Genomic DNA, 26,618 nt, shown 5'->3' on the forward strand with positions numbered 1-26,618 from the left:
AAGTTACTTCTGCAAACACTAGAGACTATCAAGCTCTACAAGAAAAAAAAAAAAAAAGAAAAAAGAATCATGCACGTATAAACTCCTGTGTACCTGACAACATTAGCTTTGACAAAGTCCATCAAACAGTACATCTGATACAATTATAAGGTACATCAGTTTCCCCTTTTTTAATTTTAAAGTTGGATTTTATACATTATAATGTCATGCCATATATTGTGACGATCAACACAATGTCATGTCAAGGTCATCAGCCTGTTTCTTCACTCTGTAACTCAGTGATCCATGGAAGAAAATGATTTTAGCAAGCCAGTTGCTCTGTTTAATTCTTAATATGCAATCAGTTTCTAAATTCTCTACAGTAATAATTCTGTTTTCAACACTTTTCTTTGAAAAAATTTGCTATGATAAAATAATCCAATCTGGTAGTTATAAAAAAAATAATGCATTTAAAGTCAGGGTCAACCGTCATGTTTGTAAAGCACCTCGGAATCAACGAAGTTTTCTAATTCTACGTATCAAGAAATCAATTAGTAAATACTAATTGGCTATTTGCATCTTATGAATCCTCTGAGCAGACCAGTGCTCTGTCTGTAGTATCAAAACAATATATTGAAGGAAAAAGAAATGACATTATGTTATGAATTTGCATGATGATGTCAACAAGTACGAATTTCCAGCTCGTAAGCATCTTAAAGTATTTCTTTGGTACGGCACTCTTATTCCCTTACATGACACTGCAGTAATATCCCTATCACATTTATATCTACTAAGTAACAAATTAATGAATTATCTATCATTCTTGAGCTCTTGTGAGAATATATTCTGGGAACGTGAAGCAAAGATTGAACTAAATGAGGAAAGGAGGGGGAACTGACAAACAAAGAAAACTAGAAATGCATAGAAGAAGAGAATAATTTTAGTAAATATATAGGAACACAGAAAGATAAATGGAGAATGGGGTATAGGGGAAGAGAAAGAGTACAGATGGATAGAGAAGGAAGATAGAAAGATGGACCCTTGAGAAAAGTCTAGAAATGAAAGTGATAGAGGATCAAAGACCGTAGGAGAAAAAAGGAGATCAAGAGAGATACAAATTGGACCAACCCTGAAAACTTAATGCTTCTGGCACAACCTTTGCTGACGGAGGCATACAAATGTAGGAACAAAATAATAGAAAGAGTAAGAAAAGAATTGAGAAGACAGAAAGAAATGGAGAGAAACGATGGGACACAAAATATAGACTATATAGAGATAATATGATACAATTGTAACTCAGAAGTGTCGAGCAAAAAAGAATGACATTTTAAATCATCTATATACAGTACATCAAGTTCATAAGCCAAATGGATTGTAATGATGAAGCGATTGGTACCTCACAGACTCAACATACAAAATATTGAAATTACATAGAGCTTCTTTTTTTTGCTTCATTACTTAATCTCATGTGATATGATATGTGTGATGCTGACATCAAGTTTGAACAGACTACCAACACAGATATATCGAAATACAAGACCATTCAAGGCAACAATACCCAACATATGAAGTAATTTCAAACAGACCCCCCCCCCCCTAATTGTAACATATGCACATCATATGCACAATAAGTAACCGTCACATCACATAACGGTTGATTTAAAATGCATTGTTAACGCATCTAAATATCATTTACTTCATTGGTTGTGAGGAGTGAATGATTCTTGTCCAATGAGTATGCAGCGTGCTATGAGTGTCTTCAGTTCATGTAATGTAGTAGTACTGTTGTGATATAGGACTAAAACACAATCCTGAGGAGAAACAAGCAAGCATCTACAGAACAAGTCCGTTGATCAGAGTTTACTTAGGGTCTTCAATGCAGTCATTTGATAATAATAATATAATAATCTGGATTTATATAGCGCTTAATACGTAATACCGTCTCCAAGCACTCTACAAATATATTACCCCAGTCGTTGGAATCATTCACGCACAGTGTGCACCATCTCCACACCCATTTCTACCATATGGTCACCATGAGGGCATATGGCAATTACTAACACAAATGTTAAATAGGAGAGCAAGGTACATGGGTCTTTGACTTCACATCTGCTTTGCATACTAACAACTTGAGAGATGCATTAGATATACAATCCATGCAATGTTTTCGAAGAATGACTTTCAGGACAAAAGTAGCCAGTGTAATGTAGAGTTGTACACAGGACTTATATATAGGAGGCATAAGAAGTATCTTCTTTCAAATCATAACATTGGAATCCGACATTGATTTGTATGTATGGAAATAAAGGTGAGGTTGGAGATACACTTCTAACCATGTAGCACCTAAAACCTCTGAAACTGCCCATCTCTGTCTGAAACAACCTGCTATAGCAAGTATGGACTTTTATATGATTTACTCGGATTCTGTTTGGACAAAAAGGGTTGGTGGAAAGTTATTTTGATCCGACTATGACCATGACAAAAATACATCGTTTTTTTCACGAGTAAATCTCTACAGTGCTAGTACATAGTCAAAATGATTTACCTGATGATGCAACATACAGAATGATAAAATCAGAATTAGACTTTCTTAACCCCATTTGTGACAATCACTCCACATTTTACGGTTTGGCTCAATAACTTTTGATTCAGAGCCCTAACAAACATATGCCACATGCACAAGTAGAAAGGCCAAACATTTCTACTCACAACATTCTCGTTTCAAGAATATATTGTGTATGATGCCAGGAATTAAAAAAAGAAAATAAGCATTAAAATCTTTAACTTGGCAACTCAATGAGAGATTCAAAATCATTGTTTTTCAATCAAAATTGGCATTTTTTTTCTCCACTTTCCTACAACATTCTTGCCCATGCAGATTGTTTTCGGAGACATCACATTTTATTTTAACTATGAAGAAGAAAAAGAATTATTGTTGCCAATTTGAAGATCACTATGCAATCAATTTAGCCTTAAAAATAAACCCTGTGCATATAGGACACTGAGCTGAGTTTAAAGATTAACTCTGATTATTATAGGTGTATGCATAGCGCCTATCAAGCTTGGGATGTCCCCTGATGGAGAGATTGGGCGACGCCCCTTGACTGTGACTGGTAGCGGTAGAAGATGTAGCAATGGCATTCATGGAGCCAGAGGGAGAGACAGGTGTGGAGCTAGGGGCCCAGACAGAAGGCTGCCGAAGGGAGAGGGGATCGCTCCATTGGGGTGTGAGAGGGGCGTGGACATTGAGATGTTCTATGGATGGTGATTGGTGATGCCAGAGTTGGTGGGTGCTACCTCCGGGACTACCCCCACTCCCTCCTGATGGTGGTCCACCTGTGCCTAGGGTTGGAGGTTGAGGGGAGTTGGGTCTCTGCCAGATCATCTTGGGTGGCCATGTCTTGGTGCCATTCTTGTCCTGATAGCATCAGAAAATAAGATTAGAATGAGAGTTGGTTGGTACATGAAATAATTATTTGAACAAATCGCAAAAGAAATTACTTGATTACATTGCTGAAATCCTTTTACATGTACACCTCATTTGCATCCCAATGAGATATGACTAGCTCATTATCCCACAAGCATGCTTTTTTTTTCTTCAATTTTCTTTTTGCTGATCTAGAAATCATTCCATTAATATCATCTCTGCAGAAACGTGGCAGACCTTACATCGATCTAAATCACCAGTTTGTAGAACTGCAACAATGCAACACTGTGTATTTACCTTTAGGGTAAAGAGAGTATAAATGTAAGATGACTTACCATCGGTATAACGTCCAGATAATGCATGTTAAGCTCAGGGCTGGGACAGAACGGTTTGCCGTGTAACGTATCTTCTCCACTGCTGTGTCTTCTGATTGTAAGGTAGGGTGACAGGGGTAGGTGGTTAGGGTAGGAGATAGAAACGGGATATACAATGGAAATTTTTTCTACAAAATTATGAGCGATATTAAAGGCATGCTCAAGATATTTGTAATTCATGATTGGATATCTATATATATAAAACTAGACACTTCAGTAGGTCACTGTTTTAGTAGGGCTATCCATTTCATATAACAAAGAGATGAATAAAATATTGCATTTAATTGGGACTTGCCTTGAAAGTTATAGGTTTTTCCAGGCTACATTTCATATTTCAACCCATCAACCGATGCACTGACGTATTTTGGCAAGACATTGATCTACATTTTCCACTCTCCACCCACGTGAAGTAAATGGATACCCGGTAGGAAGAAATTACTTCAATACTTAAGGGCCGTATCCTGCCGCCTTAGCTACAGATGGGGAAATAATATGATACTATTTATTAAGCGCAGTAGAGTATATTCATATAGTAGCTGCGCTATATACATTTCCATATTATTATTAGCATTATTATACAGTTAAAGATTCCTTCAAAGTTAAGAAGGTATTGGTTCTCTTTCATTACAACTTATACAAATCCCCCTATCTTCATTTCTTTCTGGCCTCTTATAAGCCTTGAACTGTATGATTATGAGAACAGCCATGTTTCTATTGACTGTCTGCCTCCCTCTCTTCATCTTTACTTCCAAGGACGAGAGCGAGAACAAAATTGCCAGATAAATCTTTGAATCTGCTTTTCTTACCTTCTTGATACGGGAGTAAGTAGACCTGCTCCTGCAGGTGAGCTGTGGACCATAGACATGAGAGTATTTGGGTTCTCTCCGCTGTTAGATGCTTCATCACTAGAGCTCCCAGAATCATGGGCTGGGTTGGACCATGTGTTGTTCAGATTCTCATTCCTGTAGACAGGACATAGAAGGCAATATTAGATTATTTTCTAGGATTTAGAAATCTTTTGGAGAGGCAATAATCGGATAGCCCTTACCTGAAACTCCATTGGGATTGATTTAAAGAGGTTGACATGATGAGCCATTCAATTAAGAATTGAAGCTGATTAATACAGTTGTAATAAACCATTTACACTAATTGGCATAGTTTGCAATCACCACAAGTTTTTGTACAGGAAAAAAGAAACAGTTCTAGTCATTCACCTACATTTAATCATTTGTTTCAGAGTACAACTTTAGAATTAACACATTTTCATCTACCGGTAATTCGAATTTGATGAAACTCACACCGAGGTGCTTACTATCATTGTAAATTGGTTAACAGTAACTTCCTATGCATGCACAATATGCTGTAAATCAAGATGACCAAGGGTAACATGGTAGTCAAACTTGCTTTAGTGACCACCTGTCTACAAAGATCTCATTTTTTTATTTTCCTTGAAAATAGTTTCTCATTGAAACATATAAGAACCTGTACATAAAGACCACCTGCATATAAAGACCACTTTTCTTGTCTCCCTCGTATGGTCTTTATAGACAGGTTTCACTGTATCATAATAATGATCCATCTTACCTTTCAGGAACCACATCTGATGATGGCCATGTCTTGCTCATAGGACCTTCCTCTTTGACGCTCCCCACACTCCACTGCTGTTGCTTCTGATGCGGCCTCGGAGACAGCTGCGGTGAATGTCCAGGATGCTGCTGCTGTCCAACGTTCAAGTTATCCCCGTAACGCTTCGACCGCTTCCCCAGCTGGTTCATGGCTATGTAGTTGGCGAAATCTGCCTCGTTGTTGTTATCGAAGGACGTTCTGCGGTGCGGCATCTCCTGCTGGCTCTGATGTGGGGCTTGTTGATGGAAGGCCTTGATAGGCCACATGCTAGATTGCTGGTCCTGGATGCGATCTATCAGATCCCCTTCCTGGAACGTCGGGTTGTAGTTCCCGAAGCGGTTGCCGTTGTCGATGCCGTCACCACGCCCACCCCATCCTCCACCACCTTGGCTGCTGGTACTGCTGGAGCTGGAGGTACGGGTGACGCTGTCATGGAACGGTTTGTGTCCTTGGGTTCCAGGATCTAGATGGGAGGAGGACCTGGCTCTCACTCCAGATAGGAGATTGACTAGGTCAGCCAGGACAGAGTCAGAGGCTAGACCCTTCTTGGTTCTTGTCAAATCTGTGAACAGGTAGAGAAAAAAAAAGAATGTAAACTTGCAATCTAACTAGAAAACTGTTATATAAATAGGAAAGTTACATATTCTGGTAACAAATTTCAGTTTTAAGATTCAGGGTGTACACAAAAGAGTTATATAAATTATGTGCAGTATAAGATGTATAGAACTAAAGCCACATCTCATATATTGTCCTCAAAATGTTGATACAATTTGAAGATCAGTAAATGCAACACTCATCCAACAAATGTTTACAGGCAAATACAATCAGGATAGATCACCATGTTGTCTCATAATAGATGTCTCCCATTGGTTCTTTTCTTCCACAGGACTAGTTTCTGATGTGAAACTGTGTCCCCAGCCTAGTTATCTTAGACACTCCATGCTTTATATCAAATGGTAACACTCGATCTTACATATCCTACAATCATTCAACGTCAAATCAAGAAGTGAAATCTCACCATGTTGTCTCATAATGGATGTCTCCCAGTGGTTCTTCTCCTCTACTGGACTAGGTTCTGATGTAATAGTCACTGTTGGTCCCACCATCGGACTCTTGCCATCAAAGTCCTTGGGATCAGGCTTGAAGACCTTCTCACCAGGCACCTTCAAATGAAAACAAGTGAAAATTAAGTACAAGAAAGTCTTGGAAGCTTAGAGGAGACAGATTATCCTGAAGTGTTTTGGGTCTGTCCATCTGAGGTTCGATGCTGACACTCTACATTCAAAATGTCAGCTTTAGACATTACTTCTATGATAAGATATTACAATCATAAAACTGAAATTGCAGTTTGAATAAAAGTAAGATATGCTTATGAGAAGACTCAACATGGTACTACACACAATCTGGCAAACACAGAAGTTAAATCTGAGTTAACTTAAGAATAGAATCCTATTTCCCCTTTACCCTTGTGAACTGTTAACCATAATTTTCTCTTGGGATGACTTTCCATCTGTGCAGTGTCCCTATCACATAATATCACTACTAACCATCTTGGCATTCTTGGGTCCATCAGAATCAGGAGTCTCCCTGTCATACAGACTGCTATTAGACGACATCGTCGATGACCCACTCGATATCGATGGCGAAGACAGCAAGCTGCTGCAGGCTGTATGACTGGTGCTTCCCGGACTGACCCCTCCCCCGACCGCTGCCTGGACCTCCAGCTGGCTAATGGGGAGGTAGAAGGCTGAACGGGACGCGGAGGCGGTAGAAGCAGACGGGGAGGAGGACGACATGGGCGACGCCTTGCTGATGGGGACTCTCTGACGGAACTTAGAGACGAGCTTTTCGATGGTACGCTTCATACCGCTGGGTGAGGAGAGGCTCTCAGACTGGGTCGTAGAGGTCATTGAGGTGCTGGACATACTGGTGTGTGGACCGGTCACTGTGATAGAGATGTCCTTCTTGACCAACTTCACTTGGATGATGGGTAGGGATATTCTTCTGCAGAATTAACAACAGGTTGAAAATTTCAATTTTTTTTTTCTGTTACAAATTAAATCATTAAAACGCATTAGATAGCTTGCAGCATCTCTTCAGAATGTTTGTTTTGGAACCTAGTAAAACTCAAGTTTATTTGTGAATTTGAGGCAATGGAATCAAAGATTTAAAAAACTTCTGAAATTTTCCTCTTGTCATTTTCTGTTTTTCTACAATATAATTGTAATATTTCAGACATCTCTGTAGCAGGATTATTTCTATTCTATAAAAAAAAGGAGAGATAACTTGTGAAGACAGACCTTTCAACAATAATCAATATGGCAGTTACCTCACTCCAGCCTTGGTGAAATTCTCAAGCATTAAGTTTGAAACTCTTACAGGTAGAAAATCTCTTGGGAAACCATCGAATTTGGAATAAAACAGAGCATGGCTTACAGGAGATTGGAGTGTGTTCAGTTTGGTTTGAGAAAAGAATTTATGATGAATATCCCTTGTGGGTGGAGGTTCTTCTGAAGTTGGTGAAGAGAATGTGCATTATGTAAGGCAAGTCCAGATGTAAGAATGAAATCTACTCCTAGTAATTTATAATATCATTTCATAAAACTTGTTATAAAACTTGTTATCGATACAAACTGTCACATTTCTATAACACGTTTGCTCTCAGCCAATCAAAAGCAGCTATTTCAGTATCTTTTAACAGTTATTGCAACTTGTTATTGATATCAAGATTTATGAAACAGGGTCCAGATCGGTGTGAAATTCTCTGTGAGATCCCTAAATTATAAGTCTTTAATACTCCTTACCTTCTTTCCACCACATCCACCAGATCAATCTTGGCTGAGTAGACCACTTCACATGCCCCTAGCCCAGACTGCTGCTGCTGCTGCTGCTGATGCTGCTCAGTCTGCTGGCTTGAACCTGTATTGTTATTATCCTGTAGCTCAGGAGGACACGCCCCTTGGAGACCAGCTCCACTCACCATCACTAGGTCCCATACCGATGGAACCTCGACCACGATCGCTCCTTCTTGTGACGTAACCTGGGCGTACCTCTTGTAAGGCTCAGACACCTCGGCAGACCGAGCTGTTACCTGTAATCATCAAAGTGAGATATGCAGCCATTAAGAGCATCATCATATAGTGATTCTATTCAACTCCAAACATTTTGGTAACAAATGAATATAATAAACAATTTTGTAGACAGATGAATCATGAAATTTGACAGCAGTCATTCAAAAGAACATTCAAAGTACAAACAACGGGTTATTATTTGTCTTCTTGTAACAGCTATTAAATAACTTGATCAAATACTAAATTCGCATCTTACATCTATCTAATTTCCTTTTGTGCGATTATCATTTACAAAGAATTGTTTTATATTGTAATATGTGTATCATGTGAAATGTGGAAAACAATGAACTGAACTGAATTATTGATTCTAATATGGGGCCTGGCTTTCAGAAATACATAAGACTCAACAATAGAGGGCACTTGTTTCATAATTGGATACTCAGAAAAACAACATAAGGCACTTGAAGGCGATGCTTTATGAAGGAAATTGGAAACCATGGTAATGAGAAAGTTGAAAGGCTTGTCTTACAGTTGAGATACATATCAATTGAACTGTAAAGTCACAGTTGAAATACATATCAATAGAACTGTAAAGTCACACTATTTCAGAACATGAAGCTTTTGCCATGAATTGTACATTTAAATAGCCAATTTTTGCAACCAAAGACCTTTGTGAATTGTGTCAGTTGTGATTCCATCATGTTATGAAACTTTCAAGAGTATGAACTAGTCTAGTATGAACCACTTTGAAATCTGCTAACATGATATGCATGTGAATCAGGGGGAAAAATTAAAAGGGGGCAGCAGGCGATTTCGCCAATGAAAAGGCAAAGAGAGCCCCCAAAATGAAATTTCTGGGGTGACAGTAAATATAAAAAACAACCCAGATTCTACCTTAAAAAATGATCCAGAATCCCCCTCAAAACCGTTATGACTAACTGCTCAATGGCAATTATGTGGTAACCCTAGTGGTGGTAATTTGAAAGGTAGCTCCTAGTCAAAGTTAGAAAAGTAGCCCCCGAAAAATACTCAAACAATGGTTTGGGAGCCCCTCCATTTTCCTTCTTCACTGATGTGAATATATCTGGTTAACGGTAATATAAAATAATCTAAGTTTTCTTAAAAAAAAGAATTGCTATAATTACCACAAGAGAAATAGTAAGAGAAAGAAAGAGGGAGGAGATTTATGTTCTTATATGGTAAAGAAGGAAGGATAACGATGTGTTTATTAATTGAAGCCATACAGTGAACACTGATAATGAGCGAGTCCATGAAAAGAAACCCTTCAACTGTAGTCGACTCACATACAAAGGAAGCCACAAAGGTCAGATGTAATTTCATTTTTTCAATATCATTATTGCTCTATATCATTTCAAATAGGGGAGGAGGGTTTGAACAGTCTTCAAGTATAAACAGTGCAACCTCGGAATAAGAAGCTCTGATATTTATAACGAGGTATCTGTTATAACAAGGTGATTTTGCTGGATCCAACTCTTTATATTCTTTTGTTTTTTTTTATTCCTGAGGACCTCATTAAGAGTTTCCAGTGTAATCTTTTGGGATTTACTTTAAGGGCATCTTGGGGTACCCAAATGATTTACTAGAATCTCATTGCAAATCACCAATTAGGAAATCAGTTGCAGATTATGATACTTACCACATAAGCCCTTCCAAAGAGCAGTTGTACAGCTGTTTGACTATGAAGATGAGAGTTTGAACACTCAACAATAATATTTTGATTTTTACTTTTAACAACTTGGGGGCACCAGAAAGATTTACTAGAACCTTATTGCAAATCACACATTAGAAGTTCAGTTGTAGAGTCTGACACTTACCACATAAGCCCTTCCAAAGAGGAGTTGTACAGCTGTTTGACTATGAAGATGAGCCAATGATGAACATGCATGGCTCACAATCTGCGCTGTAATAGACTGGACATCTACCATTAAACCTAGGTGAGCTGCTAGGTCTTTCACTAGGTTGTTGATGGTTTTCTGCACATAAATCCACAAAACACATGATGATGAGTAACAGAAGTGAGAAATAGGATGCAAAGACAATGATCTATAGATTCTACAAATCAATCAAATTAGTAAGTCCTATTGCATCCCATGAAGCTGCTTTTGAATCAAGTTGTGAAGGTCTAATTTGCAAGCCCTCAAAAAGTTATCTGTAGCAGCAAAATGAGTTTATGAAAGAATGTGCAAACTTTCAGATTGAAAGACTCTGTGTTTTTTCTCTCTATGAGTGAAAATCGAAGCTCTCAATTTGAACACAACAAATGGGATGATAAACTAGATGGAACTTTGACTACGCACAGTCGAAAATGATGCCTCCATCATAGGGCAATTTTACAAACCAAAACAGAAGCAATTTTAAAAATTCAAGTTTAATTGTAATCCATTAACAGGTTCTCAGAATATCGTGATTACAATCTATTTCTCATATACATGTATGACCCTTTGATCTTTGACCTCATTACCCCAAAATCTAATCAGTTCATTGGCTCTGCAAGGTACATACATGACTTGAGTTGATGGTAATCCATCCTTGTTCTAATGATAATGCAATCACAAGCTATTTTTGCATACATATTGAGCCCCATGACCTTTGACCTTGACCTCATGCTTTGCCTCAGCAAGATAATACATGTCCAGAGTTTCATGGTAATCTGTCCATCTGTTCTAATGATGTGATCACAAGCTATTTTTGCATACATAATGAGCCCTGTAACCTTTGACCTATGACCTTGTGACCCCAACATCTAATCAATTTATTGGCTCTGCAAGATACATACATGACCTAAGTTTAGCAGGAATCCATGAATCAGTTCTTGAGATAACGCGAACACAAGCTATTTTTGCATACATAATTAGCCCTGTGACCTTTGACCCAAAAATCTAATCAATTCATTGGCTTTGTAAGTTACATACAAGTTTGGTAGGAATCCATCAGTCAGTTCTTGAGATAACGCGATCACGTACGGATGGATGGACAACCCGAAAACATAATGCCTCCGGCTACTTCGTAACGGAAGCATACAAAAATATTGCCAGCTGCAAAATTAATTGCCACCATACTTTTAGGAAAGTTTTGACTTATGATGTTTTTGCAACTTTTTGGCCCTTTTACGCATTTTGGAATTTGAAAATTCCTGGTATTTTACATCATGTCTGAACGAGATCTGCGGATGATCATACCATCTTGATGTTAAAATCCTCCTCGGTGTTGGACGTCTGCCTGCAAAGCGTCCCATCGACCTGAAGGGTTGTCGTCTTGAGTTCTCTACACACAGCCTCAAACCATTCCTGCTGGTTTACCTGAGGTTGTGCTTGACCTACTGTAGACTGACTACCTATGCCTGGTACACAAGAGGGAGAGAGAGAGAATGGGGAGGGAGAGCGAGAGGGGGAAAAGGGGGAGGGAAGGAGAAAAAAGGGAGAAAGAAGGGAGAGGGAGGAAGAAGAGAGAGAGAGAGAGAGGGATAGATAGAGAGAGAGAGAGAGAGAGAGAGAGAGAGGGATAGAGAGAGAGAGAGAGAGAGAGGGATAGATAGATAGAGAGAGAGAGAGAGGGATAGATATAGAGAGAGAGAGAGAGAGAGAGAGAGAGAGAGAGGAAAAGGGATGGAGAGGGGGAGGAAGAACAAGACAAAGGGAGAAAGGGTGGGGGAGGGAGTGAGGGAGAGACAGAGATGAAATAGCAAGCAAAAGAGAATAGAGAATAACAATTAACACAAAATGAAAAGATGATTTTCATAATATAATATATTCCACATATCAAATCAGAATCAAGGTCAAAATCAAAACAAAGTTCAAATAAAAACAAAGTCAAAATGAAATTAAAAGATTTGAGATTTCAATAAATTATATTTATCTGCTCAACTTGTAAAGACGTGTGGGATGATTACCATTAAGGGGTAATCCAAGATATGATGATTTTCCTCCCACAGTAGATGAAATAAAACCTCATTGTAGTTTGAGTTGAAGAGTCTTAATTGTCTTAATTAATGCGCACCATTAAAAACCTTTCAATCAACCACCTTTGGAGGTCGTTTCTCAACATATTTTGTTTCTCTCTCACCAAGCTGAACAACAGCAGAGTAACTTGATTGGATTTTGAAATCTTTTTGGTTTGGTTAAAGACGCATAGTAGTGGGCTCTCATGGGGAATTCAACACTGTTCAGGCGGTGTCAATCACCAGGATTAGCCTGAAGTTTTATGACCAAAATGCCTCATGTAATGCTTTGTATTTCCTCATCCATTCCCCCACATGGTAAAGTCATTGTCTCACTTTTCCTCACCCGAAGACTCTCCGAGAGACGAGAGACGAAAGGGTATTTCTTGATGGACCTACAGGTTCGCTGTGTGCAGACTTGTAAATAAATAAAATTGTATTTCCACCAAGTCTGATGTCAGCGAATTATGGCCTTCTGGACATGGAAACTGACGACCCACTCCCTTTAACAACACTGCTTTGTCTGCTTCTTTTCAGATTAAGATAGTCTCTTACTTTTTTAAGAGAGCTGAGAAAATAGGGGGGGGGGGGGAGAGTAAATCAGGAGAGTGTACATACCCATGGCCATAGCTGCTAATTGGTTGCTCCCATGTCTATTAATGATGTCCTGTGCTTCACTAGGCATACAGCATGAGCGTAGGAGCATCGAAAGGCATTGTAGGTGCAGATGAAACCCACCGAGTAGAGCAAAGCTCGTCTGGGGCAAGATGGCAATCTCATGCTTGTAGATCTGTAAAGTCAATCATAAATACATGTAATGATAATATGTCATTCTCGTATACATGTGTAGTGCATATCACATTATGATTTAACCTCTCTATGTGCTTCCAAAGGACTTTGGATATTATTACACGGGCTTTAGCTCCAGAAACTTACGCGCTCAGTGCATTCAAGGAATACATCCTACCAGGTATCACTTACTGCACCTAGGTCCAGTGTGACAAATGTAAATTAATGTTTTGCCGAACAATGTTAGAGAAGCGGTATCTCGTGGTTAACACTCTGAAGATTTATCCACTAGACCAAAACACTTATTTAATAATCATAATACATGTAGAATTGCCTGAATTAAAAAAAAATTGTTTATAAAAAGAGAAAAAAAATAGTGTAGCTTTTACATGTAGTTTCCTAATCTTGAAATTGAATAAAATGACACAGATGCATCTCATATATAAAAATATTTATATTACCTGAATTATTTTCATAAAGAGCAATTTTGTCGAGATAAATGATACAAATACGTTGATATATATACAGTCCAGTCAGTAGAATCCAAATTCAATACAATCCATCTTTTCATTCACAGAGGGCAGCAAACAGATCTTATTTCATTTATTATATACTTTCCGTGGAGTCTTTCTCTTTCTCCCATCTCAATCTCTTTTAGGATTAATTCTCAACTTGTTGATTTCAACTCCTCTGAAATATCAGTACAACCTCGCTGTCTGATTATGAAACCACATCTCAATCCGCATCTTAATCCCTTTATATGAACTAGAATATTTTCCGAATATCATACTGCTTGAATTAATTGTCCTACTTAAGATGCCTCTTTCACATTTTGCTGAAAAAGTTAACGAGTCGGGTCCAGCCACCTTGGCACATTTTCATGTTTGTAAAAATTAACTTAGGTCCACTTACGTCTTTTTGCAAGACATTAATCTACATTTGCCACACTCAACCCAGGTGAAGTAAGTGGGTACCTGATAGGATATATTCCTTAAATGCCTGAGCGCTTATGGTTTATAGAGCTAAAGTTAGAGCAATAATATCCATAGTCCATGAAAGTTCACTGAGACGTCGTATCATAATGTGCTATACAAGAACAGAATTGATTTAATTACTATTATTATCAAAATTAAGCCTAGTTCTGAGTTATCTATCACTTTTTCTAGGGATTATCCAGAACCAGCACAGGGTCCTACTTGGCACCTAGCTCATTATCAAACTTGGTGAAGTGCGAAAATAGATTTCACATTAATGATATTCTTTCTTCAGTAGATATTGTTTACATTCTTCATGAACTCTGTGTCTTTCTGTGCTCCTGGTATGTGCTGATTCAAAATGACCTTATCATTACAGCGTCATCACATTCCTCATGTAATATAGCATGTCAAAACAACAGACCTGCCTGCATATGGATGCAAGATATATCACAACAAACCTCTTACTTAATGAGTTTGGGAATCAATTCCAAGGGCTTTAAAGAGAAGGTTGAGTTCTGGGAAGAGGTGAAAAATAATTTGTGAGCATTACTCATTCTTATTATGCAAGTGTGGAAGAACATCAGTTACATACATGCCAACATTTGAAAATCAGAAATCTGTACAAATTATGCTATTTTCAAAATAAAAGAGGAACAATCCTAACTCTCCTATTCAATACTACAGACAAATTTGTACAGGAAGAGGAACACCTGCATTAAAATGATAATTATCTTCTCCCAAAAAGAGGAATGTTCCTCTTTAATCTGAACAGTTGGCATGTATGCAGTTAAGACATGTTCCCTGAAAAGTATGGCTCTTCAAATGCCTTCATATTCTAAATATGCATGTAACATCGTAAATATACATCTTTCTGTGCAAGTGTTTGTAACTTTACCAAGACTTGGCCAAATTTCTTATCATTTTGATGATTCCAGAACCTTGCAATACACACGAATTCTTATATGCTAGATGATCAACCTTTTCTGGTTGGTTCCACACCGTTTCTTTCACAATGCAATCGCATGACCAGAACTCAACTTCATCTTTAAATAAAAGAGGAACAGTTTAAACTTTAAAAATAATTTACCAGGAATAATGTACATGTGGATGTATATTAACATGGAAGTGTGTTTGATTAGGAAGAGAGAAAATTCAGCTACAACACTCAATGTTATGGTCAATTGAACGAAAAAAAGCAACATTAAACAAGTTGTTTCTGGACAATGTAGAGCTGTTGGGGTCAAGTGGATAAGTCTCTGGACTGAACCACAAAGTACAGAGTTCTATGGAACAAACTTCATGCATTTCTGAGAAATAGTACTTCACTAGACTTCATCAACAAACATCTGAAAGCATACCTCTGCAATTCTTAATTTGTCACTAGACTAAGGGACAGTGCCTTGTATCTTCTGGAAAAGGTGTTATATAAATCAAATTATCATTATTATTATCACTAAGAGAAACATGTTAAGAGGTGTTATACTAACCATTGACTGTGATTCTAGTTTCCTTCTAGCTTCCATGAGTTTAGGATCTTTATGACTAGACTTGCCTCTGCCAGTCTCTAGCAGATGAACCTCGTCTGATGCTAAGGTATCCCCACGACGGAGAGGTCTCGTCAGCTATAAAATCATAAAACAAAACATGATCAGAAAGAAGGTCACCAGACTATCATGATCTATTTATTTGGTATTTCTATCGGAAGAAAAACAAGGGAAACGCTCTCGGCGGTCTCGCCTGCATAACGCAATTCAATATGATAAACCAGAACGTCAATGACGTAGCGCTCATCTGCATCTCGCAACAACAAATATCGTAAATTTTATGTAGTACACTTTTGAACTGGTCAAAATTAAAAAATTTGATGCCCTGGAAGGGAAGAAATTCCATTTCATTTGCATAAAGTACCATAAAAAATCAATGGAGCAAAATCTCACAAATCTATGTAGAAGTTTAGTGTGCCAAATTTAGCTCTACCAGATAAGGCAAACCAAATCAAAATCGGTCAAGAAATGAGGGAAAAGAAGCAATTCTAGTTATTTTTGGAATAAATTTGCATAAATTACCATAATTAATTAATGGAGAACAATTTCAAAATTCTGTGCAGAAACTTAGTGTACCAAAGTTAGCTGTACGATATAAAGCAAACCAAATCAAAATCGGTCGAGAAATGAAGGAGAAGAAGACTTTTTTGTGATTTCGAATAAATTTGCATAAATTAGCATAGATAATGAATTTCACGATTCTGTGTAGAAATTATAAATCCCTTTCCTACCTCTATCATATGAAACAATCAGAATCAAAATCGGTGGAAAAATAACGAAGAAGAAGCATTTTGAAAATCTTGATGTTGATTCCACAACAAAGTCTAAGTTTGTTGACCTTAAATGACCTTTGACCTTAACTTAGTGACCTGAAATTCTATTCACATAAGTGGGGCGACTTGATAACCCTATAGTCTAAGTTTCATTGACTAAGAACTTATACTTTCAAAATTATATCAAAAATTCAAAAACTTAACCTTAGGTTAAGTTTTCGATGATGATGCTACAACATAGTCCAAGTCTGTTGACCTGAAATGACCTTTGACCTTGACTTTGTGATCTGAAATTCTACTCACATGATTGGGGATACTTGATTACCCTATAGTCAAAGTTTCATTGACTAAGAACTTATACTTTTAAAATTATATCAAAATTTCAAAAACTTAACCTTAGGTTAAGTTTTTGATGTTGACGCCGCCGCCGCCGTCACCGGAAAAGCGGCGCCTATGTCTCGCTTTTTGCTACGCAGGCGAGACAAAAACGCTGCTGCATTGACATGGATAAAATGAATTGACTTGTGTAAAATTGCATCAATCAGAGGTGAATTAAAGTGGGACTTGATACCAATGAGATTGGGCCTTTGCTTCTTTTAAAATACATGTTTTTACTACCTTTACAATCTCCAGGGTCCTCATCTTATAATTCCAAGCGTACACTTCAAGATCCTCATGTGATCTGATTTTCGAAGAACTGGCAATTATGTTAGCTATGGAAATCTTAACAAACATCTTCTTCCCGATTTAGATTCTGCGTAATGATAAAAATACCAACAACCAGAATTTTATTGCAATTAAACCTTCTAGTCAGAATTAAAGCTCAAGCAGCTTCAAATTGTAGACAATTGCACTGCTGGTCTGACATCACTACGATTTAGCGCTTTCTTCTCTAAAGAAATTTCAAATCCCTTAAAATTCAGATTTCATTAAGCATTAACTGTTCAGAACCGTTTGAAAGTTCATATAAATGCTAGTACATCACGGTTCAGACCTCAATCGTTCAGGTTTTAAAAGTTTGAAATTTATATTTATACTCTTTCAAATTCTTCCAAAATCAGATCCTAGTCAGATCATACAATTCGCACAATGAGTCTAAGCAAATCGTGATTGATCAGAATCAATATCAACTTTATTTGCAAAATGTGTTTAGGGGTACCTCCCCACTCCTGCACTCCTCACCGATGAACAGGTCTTCAAGCTCTTGATACTCCCCTCCACCTCCCCTAACCTGGGTAAGACCATGCCCTTGATTCATACAGTACCTGACCAGCTGACATCCATGATGTACAAGCATCCCTGACTTCTGGTTGGCACTCCTCACCGATGAACAGGTCTTCAAGCTCTTGATACCACCCCCCTCCCCCTCCCCCTCCCCCTCCCCTAACCAGAGTAAGACTATGCCCTTGATTCATACAGTATCTGACCAGCTGACATCCATGATCTACAAGCATCCCTGACTTCTGGTTGGCACTCCTCACCGATGAACAGGTCTTCAAGCTCTTGATACCTCCCCCCTCCCCCTCCCCTAACCAGAGTAAGACTATGCCCTTGATTCATACAGTACCTGACCAGCTGACATCCATGATGTACAAGCATCCCTGACTTCTGGTTGGCACTCTTCACTGACGAACAGGTCTTCAAGCTCTTGATACCCCCTCCCCCTCCCCCTCCCCTCCCCTAACCAGACTAAGACTATGCCCTTGATTCATACAGTACCTGACCAGCTGACATCCATGATGTACAAGCATCCCTGACTTCTGGTTGGCACTCCTCACCGATGAACAGGTCTTCAAGCTCCTGATAACGACTCAAAGGTGCATGAAGGTCAGCGGCAGTTTGGAAGAAGTGATATTGGGTCTGCAGCATCAGCAAGAAACATTGAGCCAAGGTCTGCACAAAAAAAAAGGAACCAACACAAAACAGAGGTTAAATTAAGGATTTAAAGATATACCTGAGTTTTGGTAAAAAAAGAAAATGATTTCTCACAGAATCAAATGAAACTTACACCGAATGTTCAAGATTACAAATAAATGTCATTTGCCAAACGATTTTGGTAGAAAATGTATACTGGCTGAGTAATGAGTATAGAAAAATAAGGAAATCAAGGTAACCCCGACACCAATTAGGTAGTCCCATACATCTTTCTGTGTACAGTGCTTGTTACTTTACCAAGACTGGGCCAAATTTATTATGATTTTGATAACTCCAGAACCTTACAGTACACACCAATACTTACATGCTACATGATCAACCTTTTCTGATCGATTCCACACTGTTTCTATCACAATGCAATCGTATGGCTAGAACTCAACTTTATCTTTAACATACTTCTTGGCTAAAAAAAAGGATGCTTCCAATACACAGTGATAGAGCATACACAACTGCTGCTCTGAAACTGTGGAATAAACTATTCCAGATTTCTCTGTAACTAGCAATCTCTCAATATCTTCAAACAACATTTCAAAACTCGCCTCTTCTGGTAATAACATAATTGTAAAGTGCATTTATAATGTACGGTATATAAAATGTGCTATATAAATACATTACTACTACTACTACTATGATTTTAAATGTATTAATATTATGTGGTTGTTGTTGTATCGGTCTCTGCAACCTAAATAACATTTGAAATAGAACGTGTCTCATTTCAGTGTTCCCCATTGAAGCAACAAATCTATTTCTTTGCAATGAATGCAACAATTATGACTAGTACTTTATGGTTCACATTAAGTGGACAGAGACAATGTACTTGTAGAGTATACAGAACAAAATGAAGTCCTCAAGGCATTACCCAGGGTTGTGCAGCATTGTACAGGGACTGATTATCAAATATCTTTATTCATTGAAATACAGAGAAGAGTACGAAAGTAAAACTAAGCCTGTTGAAATTAATATCTCAAGTAAGGTCTATACTGCACGTAACAAAGCCAGAGAATCAGAGCATTAGCAAGTAACTGAAACTACTCAATACATGATGGTCTTCAACACTTTCTATTAGCAGGAAATGCTCACAAAAGAAAAATTGCATTTCCCCCTTTCTTACAAAATAATTCTCAAAGCCAATAGATATTAGTTAATATCATCTTTCAAACAATAACTGAGGTCAGTGTACATGTACTAAAGAACTGATTTTTCTAATTAAATTCTCCTTGCTCCTGTTTTTTAAAGTGGGAGAAATTGTGTATACTGTACATATACATGTAGTATAGTTATCAAAATTTAATTACGTGTATATTATTTATTCCCCATAAGCTAGTGATTTGCACAAAGCAGATGAGTCCATACCCTAATTTTTTTCCAGTTGCCTTTCTTCTTGTTTGCATCTATTAAATCCTTTAGAGCATTTGAGGTACATAAACTTGTAAGTCTGCTTCATGTACATATACTGTATATTTTAAACACATATTGAATGAAAAATAACAATTGCTTTCATAACCATGTCAACCAGTGGCTTAGAAAAAAAATGTCTTGGTTATATTAACTTGCATGCTTGATTCCATTTCAATGACCTATCGCAAGAAAGACTCTTATATTTAATTTACAGGATAGATCATTTACTTTAAAACTTTTTCAGATAGGGCACGGTAAGGTTAACTGCCTCAAAAATGCTTCCACGTTTTTTAACTCTGTACATGAAAGGAAACTGCGCACAACAAACGACTTGCGCATATTCACTCGGCTCTGTGTTATAAGATACAGAATAGTGATACAAAAGCGTGATACACTTCATGTCATCATAATAAAACCGACATAGTATATTATATTCTTAAGCACATTTAAACATTTTGTAGTTGACATTAAGGCTATGCACAACCGTGTAATGAGGTCCCCGAGTACACTCCCAGGCTTACAAGCGAATACTCAAATATTCGGACGCCATGTTTTGTTTTGTTTTAATTAAAAAATTTAAAAACAAATTATTTTATTATTTTTGTTGTTGTTGCCACCACCATACTATGGGAGCAGTGTCCCAGGTCCGTCTCCGAAAACTCACGCAATTTTACTTCGAGTTGCAGTTGAAGGCGCCAATTTAATAATAATAATAACAGTAAACAATGCTGTTTTAAAAACCAAAGATGGCAGAATAATCCATTTTCCTCTGAGTCCAAACAGAAATCCGGACATTTGGTCCCAGTTTCTGAGTGGTGAGTTTGACATCGATTGAGCTGGGAAACATTTTTGATGACGGTACCATGCCGGCGGCCCGCGCTCTCCCTGGCACGGGTTAGCGTCCGCCTGGACAGTGACAGGTGACCAGGATTTTTTTTTTTTTTTTGCAGCCGAATATTCGAGTACGAGAAATCGTACTCGAGTAGTTGTCATCAGTGCGAGTACTCGAGTATTCGACTACTCGTCGCAGCCCTAGTTGACATGTGTCTCCAGTAATACTTACATAAACAGTAGGTTAACTTGAGAATCAAGATAATTGGAAACCCTTCCAAGTCTGTGCTACTTCCTTTTTGGGAAAGAAATGCTCATTCTGCAAATCTGCTACAGAAAGATTTTTGAATGCCCTCTACAGTGTAATTCAAAGTTGAATTACAAAGTTGAGGCTCTTTTCGCTTTATGTCTTTATGATATAATTTAATAACTAAAATATCTATATGTACATGTACAATGTATGCACATTAGAATGGACTGTATGTGCATTGATGCATGTACATATCAATATTACCATCAACTTAAATTCCTCCTTTGTTGCAGAATATGAATTTATATGCTCCAGAATTAGTAGAATCGTACAGTAACACAGTATTACAATAATATTATGTAATATAAAATATGCTCATTTGCATGCTCATTTGCATGCTCAGCCCCCCCCCCCCCCCCCTTATATCCCAAATCTTAAATTCATAGATGAGTTTGCAATATTTGTGATTAAAGGGAACATAATATAGCTACTCCAGATATTGTAAAGAACTTAAGTTTACTTAACTAACCCCACCCAATTCTACAAATATTTGTTCATGATTAGGAGTGTTTTAACACAGACCTACATATACATGTACATTGTACATGTACATTTAGGCCCATGGCCATGGCTTTAGGCATGATAAGGTAAGCTTTACTTGTGATTCTGTATTCCCTTTGATTTAATTTCTATTTTCCTCTTAATAAGGAAAGATATTATAAGGAAGTGTAAGTGTAATTATTTTTAGAAGCAGCTTTCGCTTTTATGAGATATGTCACCATTCATGATTTCTTTGTCATGAACAATCAATATACTGATGTATTAATGATCTAAAAATAGTTCCCTCTTCAAGAATAATCATAACAATAAACCTCCAACTAAAACAGAAAAAAATAATAATTCCTGCTCTTTTGATTACATACACTGTATTACATCAAAGTCTTAGCTTACTTATATCAATGTATTTTTAATTGCATTGAAATGTAATGTAATGCGCTATATAAATGTACTTTATTGTTATTGTATTATTTTCATTTTCAGGAAAAACATCTACCAATGTGGACTTTGAAGTTTGATGTTGAGAACAATGTTTTTTTGATAAGACGACTGTTAATTTAAACAGTAATGAGGAACTGTGAAATTTGGGAGCAAAATAGATGAAGGAACTTGATAAGGAAATACAAAGAGAGAGAGAGAGATAGAAATGAAGAAAAAAAACACAAGATGAGACGAAGAGAGAGATAGAGAGAGAGAGCTCCTGAAGAATAGTGAGGAAGGCTTTAGAAATGAAGGGATAAAAGGATAAGATGAGACGAAAAGAGAGAGAGAGAGAGAGAGAGAGAGAGAGAGCTCCTGAAGAATAGTGAGGAAGGCTTTAGAAATGAAGGGATAAAAGGATAAGACGGAGAGAAAGAAAGAGAGAGAGAGAGATAAATTGTTAAAATGAGATACTGCAATAGTCACCAAAATTGTATTACACCTGTATCTAATAATTTTAAGCACTCTGACTGGTATATCTTGACATTTTTCTTTCTCATTAAAATGCAATAAATATTCAGAATTATGTATAATTATGTATAATTGAATAGTGTTTGTATTTTATAATTCCAAATTCAATGTAAATGCTAACACGTTTTAGTGAAAATACATGTATGACAGTTACATACTGTATAAATTGCTCATAAAACCAAATTTAATATAATTTGATTCCAGGAATGAGCATTGTTCCTTAATGACTCTGAGGCAAATACACAAGGGAGATGCGCATAATACAGCGTACTCTCTCTGGGCATGTTTACGAGAGTTCTTCCGTGAATTGACAGTGTCACGTTTCTGGGAAAGCCAATTCCTTGTAAACATTACCGATTCCTCATCAGGCAGGGAGCTACATGTACAATGCGCAACACACAGTCATGTTATACAATGCTCAAGTAGGCCCTACACAAATCCCTTCATATACAGTACATGAAGGCATACACATGTATGCCATCATCATAGAAACGTAGACAAGTGAAGAAGAAAAAATGAAACAACCGTAGGAGATACAAATTAAACACATTTTTTGCTTTAAGCCCGACATGTGAATATTATTTTTTCTTCACTTGTCTATTTTCCATCAACTGCGGCAGGAATATTTTCACTTTTATTTTAATTTTCATTCTTATCATTGAAACATACACTATATACATGTACAGTAATGTACATGTACATGTATTGTGTATTGTCTAAAAGATGTATTGGTAGCCTTAAAGGGACCAATGGAAATCTATTAATTTGTATTTTGCATAATTCTCATATGTCTCATTTGTCTGAGACAAAATAACACCCGACACTGAACATGAATTTGCAGTATGCACTCATGAAAGGGAATTTACTTCTTTCAATCTCAAGTACAATAGTCCATAGGCGTGTCTGCACTATCTCGAGATTGCCAAATATCCAGCTATTTGAACTATCCCGATCGCAAACTATCCAGCTAATTTGCGTCTTCATTAGACCGAAGTAGCAAATTAGCTGGATAGTTGGTCGGGATAATATCCCAAGATATCTCAGTCTAGTTTGCGGTTTTCCGTGCTTAATACTCGAGGTCAGTGGTTGTACTAGCGCGCTGAGCGGTATAGATCGCATGTGCGAACCGGAAATCGTTGTGCATGATGGGATCGGGATATTTGACTCCGGACTTCGGTCTAATGAAGACGGTCGCAAACTATCCCGCTAGTTCGGAAATAGTGGGATATTTTGCAAACTAGACCGAGATATCTTGGGATATTATCCCGACCAACTATCCAGCTTATTTGCTACTTCGGTCTAATGAAGACGCAAATTAGCTGGATAGTTTCGATCGGGATAGTTCAAATAGCTGGATATTTGGCAATCTCGAGATAGTGAAGACGGGCCTCATGATGATGATGGAGTTGAAAAGATTTTTTTTTTTTTAATTAAAAAAAAAAATCTATTAACAATAGAAAATTATGAATCATCTGATTATTATCTTGATCTTTGGTATTATACATAGTTCAGTGTAAACAAATTATAAAATCCCCCCCCCCCCAAAAAAAAATCTTAGATCAACACATACCGTATTTACACTGTACATGTATCTAAAATAATATATTCCACAAAACAAAATTCAATGCATTGTGAGCATGTACATCTGTAGAGAGAGAGAGAGAGAGAGAGAGGGAGGGAGAAAGGGAGGGAGGGAGGGAGGGAGGGAGGGAGAGAGAATCAAAGAGAGAGAGAGAGGGAGAGAGAGAGAGAGAGAGAGAGTCATGTTTGCAAGCCATGGTACAAACAACATCTTCATGGAAAGTTTGTTGACCGTAATTTGTGGCCTCGAAGCAGTATCATACCCAGAGCCCGATCTCGGATGCAGAGTGTACAAAACACACACTCATACATGTACATGTACCTTATTGGTACATTTTTTTTTCCTTTCTTGGAACTGTGCATCTTTTACTCTTACTATTCCTAGGTAAGCATGCTCCAAGCATCCAATCCAAGGATAGAATGATTATCATTATTGATGTGATCTGGATTGCTTTCCATGAATATTATCTTCTCTATTTGCAACATTTTGTAGAAATCCTGCATATTTGAGATAAAGTAGAAGCATGCCTGAGTAGAAGATGAAGCATGCCTGAGTAGAAGATAAAAGCTCGACTGATACAACTTCAAAAAATGTCAATTTCAACAAAAAGAAAAAAAGGAAAAGAAAGATTTGTGATAAAAATTCATGCTGTCAAATTCAGAAGTACAAAATATGTCATTTTCACATTCTCATACTTCCTGGAAATTATGTGCATAAAAGTCAATCTTGACAACCCCCAAGCTTTCAATACCAAGAGCTTGCCTGACAGTGCAGCAACCCCTAAATGGATTATCTGTTCATCAGTCATCATCAACATCGTTTGGAACATTCATTCATTAATGTGAATATATTTGGGAACAGGTATATTGTCCTCGTACCATTTTCTATACATGATAGTGCATCCAGTCTACATTCATACATTGTACTTGTAATTGCAAGTTTACAACAGAAGAAGAGTGCATGTTAGGCGAAGTAAAAAAAATATTCATGATTATCGCTTCCTTCTGGGGGGCCCTGACTCCTTTTTTAAATTTTTTATTAAAAAAACAAAAAAACATGAAAAACACTTTTAAATTTTTTTTTTTTTTTTTTTTTTTTTTTTTTTTAATATTTAAAAAATGCCGGCGGCCATCTTGAAAAATAGCCCGACTGTCAGGGAAAATTTACCGAGTGGCCATTTTGAGCGGCCATTTAAAAAAAAAAAAGGGCCTCCTCCTTCCTATTTTCAAAAAGGCAGGACGCTAAACATGTTTTTTTTTAATTTGGCCTTTTATATGGTGAGTTCTGAACCAATGTAATCAATAACATGAAAAGTTTCCAAGAAAACTGAAGAATTGAAAATAAAAAAATGGTATCACATTTTTTCTCAGTAGAGAGAGGGCTCAACACTAAAAGGCACCTGGGACACATGGGCGCCCTAAACTCCAAGTCCGGACCATGTAGGGCTCATGCATAGTTGCATACAGAGTCTACAAATTAAATCCTGACCCCCCTCAAAAAATCTATGTCATGTGTATTATGTTATGAATACAATGATCACATGCACTTGATTGGTGTCTTGTGACAATAATATTGACATACATGATTGACCTCCGTCTTTCTACAGCATCTACATGTCCATGATCATTTTTTTCTTGTCATTTTATTGCCTGTATGTACAGTTTTTGTATTATTGATTTTATGTATTATGTAGTGTATCTGATGAGAAATAAATTTCAAATGTATACTTTGTCATAAAATCACAGAATCAACTGACAAACAGAGGAATGGAGATGCCTGTCCTCCCTTCCCGAACCCCCCCCCCCCCCCCCCCCCCCGCTCCCCCCACCTTAAAAAATAATGCTCTGTCCAAGTACACTAAATGTAATTAAATGTAAGTAATTAAATGTGAAAAATTGATTTGTCCTGATTTATGCTTCTGGAAAAATGTGAAATGATAAAGCTTACATGTACATCTGAAAGTGTTCAGCAAGGACCCTTATAAAATTGTTCCATCTTTCATTTTTATTAAAAAATAATACCCTGGTCCAAGTACACTGTAGGGTATAGGGCTATAGGTACATATATAGACAACTAAATTATTCATACCCTTACCAAGTTTTGTAATTTTTTAATTAAATGTGAAAAATTGATTTGTCCTGATTTATGCTTCTGGAAAAATGTGAAATGATAAAGCTTAGATGTACATCTGAAAGTGTTCAGCAAGGACCCTTATAAAATTGTTCCATCTTTCATTTTTTGAGTTATAAAAAACACAAGAAGCATCAAATTTACAAGGGGTATGAAACAATGGAGTTGTTAACTGTACATGTACAATACAGTAGGCCTACACTGTACATTGTATGGTGCACCATATTAGAAAGCAGGTTGAGTTTGACCGGTCATATGATACTTTCTTTGCTCACTGTGACTGACTTGTGGACGAACCATGCCATATAAATGAATAGCAAGGTCATGTGGGCATGTGACCCGATATTGACCCTAATATTATCATATCATTTAGACTGACAACACACACCCTCCCTACTTACTGGACTACGTGTAAGCCTACACATACAATGTGAATATACCGACAGCAGAGTTCCTTGGTTTTAT

General features: G+C 37.3%; 2 protein-coding genes across 2 annotated transcripts in view; both read right to left on the reverse strand.

Moving 5' to 3' along the window:
• Positions 1 to 2,001: 2,001 nt before the first annotated feature.
• LOC115920287 lies at positions 2,002 to 3,900 on the reverse strand. The gene is made up of 2 exons (XM_030975802.1): positions 3,742 to 3,900; positions 2,002 to 3,397 (listed from the first exon to the last, which is right to left on the reverse strand). The coding sequence occupies exons 1-2, from the start codon at positions 3,766 to 3,768 to the stop codon at positions 2,999 to 3,001; spliced, it is 426 nt and encodes a 141-aa protein (XP_030831662.1). The 5' UTR covers positions 3,769 to 3,900; the 3' UTR covers positions 2,002 to 2,998.
• Positions 3,901 to 4,582: 682 nt separating this feature from the next.
• LOC762870 (uncharacterized protein KIAA0355) overlaps positions 4,583 to 26,618 on the reverse strand; it is a 34,253-nt gene continuing 12,217 nt past the window's right edge. The window contains exons 3-12 of the mRNA XM_030976164.1: positions 18,238 to 18,411; positions 15,689 to 15,823; positions 13,054 to 13,225; positions 11,678 to 11,838; positions 10,313 to 10,471; positions 8,211 to 8,497; positions 6,954 to 7,410; positions 6,425 to 6,569; positions 5,365 to 5,968; positions 4,583 to 4,742 (exon numbers count right to left, since the gene is read on the reverse strand). Of these exons, the coding sequence (XP_030832024.1) occupies positions 4,583 to 4,742; positions 5,365 to 5,968; positions 6,425 to 6,569; positions 6,954 to 7,410; positions 8,211 to 8,497; positions 10,313 to 10,471; positions 11,678 to 11,838; positions 13,054 to 13,225; positions 15,689 to 15,823; positions 18,238 to 18,411 (2,454 nt within the window). The remainder of the gene's footprint in view (positions 4,743 to 5,364; positions 5,969 to 6,424; positions 6,570 to 6,953; positions 7,411 to 8,210; positions 8,498 to 10,312; positions 10,472 to 11,677; positions 11,839 to 13,053; positions 13,226 to 15,688; positions 15,824 to 18,237; positions 18,412 to 26,618) is intronic.

Source organism: Strongylocentrotus purpuratus, unplaced genomic scaffold (genome assembly GCF_000002235.5).
Source record: "Strongylocentrotus purpuratus isolate Spur 01 unplaced genomic scaffold, Spur_5.0 spur5_scaffold_8, whole genome shotgun sequence".
Taxonomy (NCBI): Eukaryota; Metazoa; Echinodermata; class Echinoidea; order Camarodonta; family Strongylocentrotidae; genus Strongylocentrotus; species Strongylocentrotus purpuratus.

Excerpts from the sequence above, each read along its gene's own strand:
- LOC115920287 (XM_030975802.1), bottom strand. The coding sequence starts at position 3,768 with ATGCATTATCTGGACGTTATACCGATG. Across the intron at positions 3,398-3,741 it reads ATCTGGACGTTATACCGATG|GACAAGAATGGCACCAAGAC; the intron begins GTAAGTCATCTT and ends TGATGCTATCAG.